An 8,021-nucleotide genomic window follows, 5' to 3' on the forward strand; every position below is an offset into this window, starting at 1 on the left:
TAAGTTATTTGTCTTATATTTTTCATCTATTTTTGCAAATCTACTTTAATTCATTGATTTCATATTATTCCAATTTTGTTATTTAATATTTAGATTATTGTGTTTAATTTTTGAAAATACACAACTTACTTATTTTATAAATAGATTATTGTGATCGTCTCCCAATATAAGATTTGATTAATATATTTTGTTGATTGATGTTAGTAGTATTTTATGAAATTGTGTTGATCTTTTGTCCATATTTGAACATTCATATAATCACATGTATTGTCCAGACATACCACTATTTTTTTGGTATATCAAACAAAATTATATTTCAAATAAATAAAAACATCCCTGTAATGATGGTATAAATTATTTTGTAGATAGATTATTAAATGAAAACAATATTATAATCTTTTGGTTTGACAATAAGGCAGATTAGGGTTGATAATGCATTTTGAGATTTTTCTTATTAATTTTCATGTTCAGTTTTGATTTTTCTCTTAAATAAAATTATATAAGTATATGTTTTAATATAATATATATTGTAATATATTAAAAATTCATATTATTATAAAAAAAAAAATTAAAATTATAATAAAATATAAAGAAATTTACATATGGATAATTTTATATATTAATTGTATTTGTATTGTTTGGGGGTAGAATTATGATGAAATCGAAGCGGAGACACAAATATCATTTCCGCCCTATCACTTGTCAACTATCGGTCAAACCGGAGAATTGACCGAAAAACCTCCCTTAATGGTACAATTCATATCGAAAACAATGGATTATAAATTTTATTTTACCAAAGGTTTTTTTTGCCAAATTGTCACATAAGTTATATTAAAAATGTTTAAATTTATGTAAAAGGCATAACTATGACATTTAATATATATAAAGATCATGTTAACTTTTTAAAAATTTTAAACAAAAATAACATGAAATTGCAGTTAGAAACTGAACTAAGCATAATACAGATTTAGAAATGTATTTTTTCATTTGACAAAAAGTGTTTTTTAAAATAGATATATTATTAGCACTTTTATTTCTCAAGAGAAGGGTTGTTGGGTCTCACTGGAAAATGAGGTTGTTCTCATGCCAAAATTACATAGTATAAAAATGCAATTTGACGAAATTTGAATTTACATTTAAAAATAGAACTTAGTTTCTATATAGGTTCAAATAGAGGTTATTATCTTGAAAACGCGCTATTTTATAAAGCAATCGGGCTGTCAAACGACCAAACAAAATACTAGAAACCAAACTTATAAACAAAGATTACACCTACGGATCGGTAGAGATTGCGAGAACATGAAATGTCTTTTAACATAAATTGAAACCTAAATAAACCAGAGCATAGAATTATACACCCAATAATGTAACCATGTCCATATTTCATCCAACATCTCTATTTCATTTTTTTCGTCGAAAAATACTTGAATATAAATAATAAAAGCCTAAACATCCCTCAAAAAGGGCGATAAACACGCTATAAATCTTCTCCAAATCAACAAATAAAAACGTTTAAAAATCCCAAATTTACCCTTTCGACGCAGCAAGTTCTAGGTCCTTAATCGGAACATTCTCAACTCCATCCTTCAATAACCTAATCTCGTCTTCTGTTAAGCTGGTTTTCACCATTGAAGTAACCTTGGATTGTTTTTCAACTTCCACTGCCCAACTATATATTAACATGCCCAAAATTGCTATCATCATTCCCATTATGTTCTTGAATGTCAATTCCGAATCAAACAACAACCATCCCAATGTCAGTACACAAACTGTCTTCATATGTCCTAAAACCTGGAATGAAACAGCCGAGAATCGCCCAATACACAGATATTGACTTATGTTGCAGAAAACCGCCAATGTGCACGAAAGGAGTATGAATGCCTGCATTTTATTTATAGACAAAACCCGGTTTGAGTTTCAAACAAATTCAACAGCATTAAAGCTATGTCTGGTGGTTCAGGTTGAATTGGAATTAGGAGTCAATTTCAAATCTTTTGTTTGTTTGATAACTTAAAACAAGGAATTATAACTGAAAATCATTATACATTCAAAAATCATTAAGGCTATGTTTGGTTCATGTTGAATTGGAATTGTGGGTCTAATTCCGAATGTGTCGTCAGTTTGATGAGTTAAAATATCAATTCCAATTCCGCTTAAACCAAACATAGGCTAATAGATTTGAAAATATGAACACTTACAATTGCACCAGAAGACCATTTGTACATCATTATTGAATTCCCGCTAAGAAGGTAGTCTATGAACGGGCCAAGGGCTAGAAGAGAAGCAGCTTGAAATGGAGCGGTCTTACTCAACAATTCAAATGACCCAATTGAGTATTTCTTCTGCAAAGAACCTATAGACTGCATTTACATAAAAATAAACATTGGTTAATACATAGTTTATGCAAAGGAAACATATTCCTAGTTTTTTTATCTGTTAGGGATCAATTTCATACAATTCCATCAATAAATTGCCCTAATATAAGGCAAATATACAATGAAATTCACAAACAAACTCACAATTTGCTGCAGGGAGGTTGATAGAACCGCAACAGAAGCACAAATGAAACCTTTGGCATTAACTTTAACATCGGTTACAGTACAAACTCCCACACCTATAACTACAACAATAACCGCGATTTTAACTTCTCTCGTGTAATGCTTGCTATGAAGAATCCATTCCAATATACAGACAACTGGAATCATGCTGAGCTTTGAAATCTGTAATTTATAAACGAAATGGGTATGATGCATATATGAAATTTAAAATTCTATCAATTTGTTTAAAGAAATTTTGAACATACTTGATAAAAGCCAACAGAATTCAACATGAGACTTAAGTTCATTCCTGTAATGGACATATTAGCAACAATTGAGAACCAAAGAAGCTCCCATGTAGGAACATGCTTTGAAGCTGAATATCCGCTAGCGTTTGATGCAGCTCCAACCAAAGCAGTAACAAGAAAATGGAATCCAGTTAAAGTTGTGGCTACAGAAAAAGAAGAATAAGAAGAAAATCAGATTTGATTATAAAGAACAAAAATCAAACAAATCGACCAGATTCAGAATACCCAGATGTGAAAAAATGAAATCAGATAAAGAAGAAGAAGAAGAAGAAGAAGAAGACTGACCGAAACCAAATGCATATCCATTGAGAGACATGAGTTGTTTATTAGCCATAATGATTCCAACTGAACTTACAACGTTCATCCCCCAAGCGCCGACATTGGAAACTGATGACGATTTCTTCTCAGCCTCCATTGTTTACCGATCTAATCGTCTTCGTCGGCGGCGGCGGCGAGGGCAGTGGATTGGATGGGGTTTGAAGTGGGTTAATTGGTGCCGGCCGACGAGATTAGATCGGCCGATTTGGGTTGTGATATAGGTATGGATTGAATCAGATCATGTGATTATATGCGAATTGGGGGTAGATCTGAAGAGAAATTGGAGCGTCGGCAAGGGGGTTAATCGAAATGGGATGGGTTATTGACGGCGGTATTTTCTCTCTCCGGCATGGACAGGCAGTGGGTTTCATCTCTTTCAGTGAGAAGATGTATAAATATGAATTCTTTCACTGATGGGCCAGCCAGTGTGAAGGAACTTCTCCTTCCTTCCTTCTCTCTCTGAGCAAGACTGTTTTCTAGTAATAGGTAAAAAGTTACTATAGTACTCTTGTTTATTTGGTTCAAGAATCTTTTTATTTTATTAAATTAATCTTATTAATTTTTATACCTTTTTACTTTATTTTATTAATAACTTGTTTGATGTGGGTTTATTTTTATGTAATTTGGGGTTTTTAGAAGAAAAAAATGTTAATAAAAATATTATTATTTGAATGAGGCTAACTAGGGTTAATCCGGGTTAAAATTTTTTTTATCGTGTTTAGTAACAAAATAATGTTTAAGTTAAATGACTCTCATTTATAAATAATATTACCGAAGTTGTATTTTAAACAAATGAGATCAGATTTAAAAAAAAAAAAACTAAGGTTGATTATGTAGAATTAGTTGGTCTATCAAAAAAAAAAATTATATATTAACATGTTTAATAATAATTATAATGTCACAAATTTGATTTTCATTTGAAAATTGAAATCATTATACTCACTTTTCTTTTATATTAACAAAATTATTATTTAAATAAGGTCAAAATTTTAAAATAAATTTAAATGGGTGATACTAGGTGGGTTACACCCTATCAAAACCTTATATCTTGATCATATATTTCACATATTAAATGTATTAGATATTGGATTGATTTGATAATTTTTAGATATCCAAACTTATAAATGTAATTATATAACAATTCATATTAGACATTTTAAATACATAATTTTGGTTCTTGAGAAGAAAAATAAATAAATAAAGTATTATTTGAATAAGACTAACTAGTCATTTTTTTGTAATAAATTTAAATTTTGTAATAACTGTATACTTTCTCAAAATCTTGCATCTTGAACATATATCTAACTGATTGGATCTATTAGATATTTAGTCGGTTTTATGATTTTTAGGATATTCGAGACCCTTTAAATATAATAATTTATAGTTGAAATGTTTGAATACTAATTAAAAATAAATAAATTCAACATACTTAACTATATATAAAAACACCATCATAATAATTATTTTAAACAATTATTTTTTATTACATAAATACGGAAGGTAAATTTTTATTTTTATGTATTTTGAACCTTAATTAATATATTTCAAGTGTTAATCACATTTATTAGTTTAGTTTATATCAAAATTTAATGAATCAAATAATTTTTATTCAAATTGGGTTGATAATAAAAATAATTTAGTTTTTTTTATTTATTAAATGACTATATATTTTTAGAATTGATGAATAGTAAAATAAATTAATTTTAGTGTGATTTTATAAGAGTAATTAATATTAAGATGAAATTTGAAAGTAAATTAATAGTTGGTAATACAATTTATTTAGATTGTCAAGGTATGATAATTAAAAGTTATTAAGAATAATTGAATGTTTAGTTAGTGATTTGAAAGTATTTGAAGTGATAGTTGATATAAAGTTTTAATAATACACATAAAAATCAAACCATTCAATTTGTTTCAATTAGTTTTATTAATATATTGTAATCTCAATATTCTTATTCTTTCCGTATATCCAAAATGTATTAATTATACATTGAAGTGAAAAATATTAAATATTTTATATTAACTATATCAGGTCTTCATCCCAATAGCTTAAATAAAAATATTTAATAAATAAAAAATTTAAATTTTTTATTGATAATGTTTTAAGTTAGAGAGAATAATCATATTTATGAAAAATTGTATTTATTTTTTTAATTTAAAAAGTTAAAAATTATTTAAGTCTTATATCATATTAGTTATTTGGAATTATTTACAAATAATTATTTTAATCATCAAATTACTAAAATTGTAAAATTTCTCATTTTAAAATATTAAATATTTTCATATTTAAATAAGTCATTTCTTAATTCTTACATCAAACAAGAAAAAAAATCAATTAATTATTCATATAACTATAGATCAAACAAGGCCTAACTAAGTATATGTTTTTGTATTATTTATTTCATTTTGACTTAGGTCTTCTCAAATGCTCATTATTTAATTTAATTCAAATAAATTCTTCTCAAAATCAAACACTTCTCTTATATTAGATCCTACAATCATTAAAATATAAATACTTTTATAAAAAAAATTGTTTTACTTATACAATAATATTTTCATAAAACCTACTCAATTTATAAAGTTGTATAATATTGTTATCATTAATATGTCTTTTTGAGTTTTTGTTATGCAACTCTATATTTTTTTTTATAAATATTAATACAAAATCAATATATATTTTTGTAAATTATCATGAACGTCACACGTTTGACAATCCTTATTTCAACTTAGATCGTTATTGATAGTAGTTTTTCATTTCAATTTAATGTGTTATAAGATATATCTTAAGTTAGCATGAACCTCATCTCACTTGTTATTTGGAATTTAAATCAAGTTTATACTTTTATAACTCTAAATTTTGATTATAACTCATTCATTTTTAACAAATTTCAAAACTTATAAATGTAGTTTGTTTGTTTTTTTGTCATATATCTTATTTTAATCAATAATGTTTAGATTTTTTGAATAAAAATGTCATTCTCAACATAATTATACTATGAATAAATTGATGACACACTGTATATATATAATGTGCTTATAAAGTATTTGTGCACCACTTACCAATAAATGCCCCCACATGGGGTAATGGATCGAGTGGAATTGGAAAATTACCCGAAATTCCCAACTTGTTAAATATTAAAATTAAATTCTTAAAGATTAATTGCCCTTATTTATTAAAAATATATATATTTTTTTCAAATACATGCACAAGGGTTTAAAAATAGTATTATTAAGAATGTGTTTGTTTGAGAAGTAATTGTGATATTTCGAAAATGGCTATATCATAGGAATTTTATAAGTTAGGTATAGTCCCTATTGTATTTATATTTCAAAAGTGACCCTCAATAATTGAAGTATTTAACTTATTTGTATTAATTTCAACCCATTAGATACCCATAAGATGCCATCCATGTAGTTTTTGGTATATTCAAATTTTAAAATCATTTAATTCACTTTTCAATTTATAAATAGGGGATGTGGATATAGTAAAAATGAGAGGAATAAATATAAAGTGATTATAAACATCAATTTTTTTTTGATTGAATTGATATTTATTTTTAATTATAATTTATTATCGGGAAAAAGATAATACGATACTCCACGATCATTTCATTACGTTTTCTTATGAAAAATCAAACTAAGTAATTTATTTTCTTAGTCAAACACTATTTACAACTAAGCTTATATATTGAGTTTACCCATTCATATTGTAATTTAAAAAATTAAAAAATAATATATAATTGACCTAAAAAAATAAAAAATGAACTATCTTTTCATAGTCAACCTTCAATGGTCCATATGTAATTTAGAAAATGTGTTTCAATCACTAAAATGAAGCACGTGATGGGTGATTATGATGTCGGTTCATTTGAATAATTAAGGTTGGCTGGTTAACATAAATAATGATTTGCTTTATTGAGCCAAATTTAGGTGGACTTGCATAATTAATTAGTTGGATAATCATGTTACTTTGAAAATTATTTGACACTAAAAATCATCAAAGTTAAAAGGTTTTTATTCCATGGTAGATTCTTTTGTGATTGAGATATATTCTCTTCAAATTAATATGATTTTGTCATACTATTTATTGGTTCGATTTTTGAGTTAATCAAGTTTCTAGGCTTTGGTTTTAGAAATTTTATTTTTAAGTCCATTTAAAAACAGAACCGAATTCGAATATAATTGAAACGATTCGAATTTGATTTTTGGTTCGAATTTAGTTCGATTTTTTATTTAATAAATTATATAATATACAATTAAAATAAATAATAAAAAATAAATCTGATTTACGGTTTGGTTTCGAGTTTTCGAGTTGAAACCCTAACTCGAAAATTAAATAAAAACTTTATTTGAATTCGAATTATTTAAAATTCGATTAAAAACCAAAAATTAGTTTCGAATTCTATTTATTCAATTTTCGTTATTACATATTTGGTTCAAACAAAATATTGAACTCTATCTAATTACAAATTTATATTAGGGGATAAAGTGAGTTTAGGCCAGAAAAAATAATATATATACATTTTAATGTAGTAAGTGACATAAATTATTAATTCCCTAATCTTTCAATCTAATTTATTACCGATAATTAAATATTCATTCCATTTATTTTTTTTTTATTTTTTTTAGTCCATTCAAATTTTCTTTTAAGTCCACCGTATCTTTAATTTTTTGAATTCACTCAACATTATTATTTTTTAATGAAGATTAGTTTTGTTTCATAAAAGAGAATGTAAAGATTTTTGTTTTGTTTTAAATGACATAATATTATTAGTTTTGAAAGATAAGACTAGTACTATAAAAAGTTACACTCTTCATTTCCATTGAACATTGTGGATTTGTTTTAAATTATTTAAAT

General features: G+C 25.7%; 1 protein-coding gene across 1 annotated transcript; it reads right to left on the reverse strand.

Annotated features, from left to right (window-relative positions):
- Positions 1-1,296: 1,296 nt before the first annotated feature.
- LOC124927037 (UDP-rhamnose/UDP-galactose transporter 1-like) lies at positions 1,297-3,538 on the reverse strand. Its single transcript, XM_047467375.1, has 5 exons — positions 3,131-3,538; positions 2,804-2,988; positions 2,520-2,720; positions 2,199-2,360; positions 1,297-1,881 (listed from the first exon to the last, which is right to left on the reverse strand). Exons 1-5 carry the CDS (start codon positions 3,258-3,260, stop codon positions 1,528-1,530), a joined length of 1,032 nt encoding a protein of 343 aa, XP_047323331.1. The 5' UTR covers positions 3,261-3,538; the 3' UTR covers positions 1,297-1,527.
- Between the last annotated feature and the right edge of the window lie 4,483 nt (positions 3,539-8,021).

The sequence above is a fragment of the Impatiens glandulifera genome, chromosome 2, assembly GCF_907164915.1.
Source record: "Impatiens glandulifera chromosome 2, dImpGla2.1, whole genome shotgun sequence".
In the NCBI taxonomy this organism is placed as follows: domain Eukaryota; kingdom Viridiplantae; phylum Streptophyta; class Magnoliopsida; order Ericales; family Balsaminaceae; genus Impatiens; species Impatiens glandulifera.

What these genes read in the sequence shown, in the direction of transcription:
- LOC124927037 (XM_047467375.1), bottom strand. Translation starts at nt 3,260, where the DNA reads ATGGAGGCTGAGAAGAAATCGTCATCAGTTTCCAATGTCGGCGCTTGG. An exon ending in ATTCTGTTGGCTTTTATCAA is followed by an intron (nt 2,721 to 2,803) that starts GTATGTTCAAAA and finishes TATAAATTACAG; the next exon opens with ATTTCAAAGCTCAGCATGAT. An exon ending in AATGGTCTTCTGGTGCAATT is followed by an intron (nt 1,882 to 2,198) that starts GTAAGTGTTCAT and finishes AATAAAATGCAG; the next exon opens with GCATTCATACTCCTTTCGTG.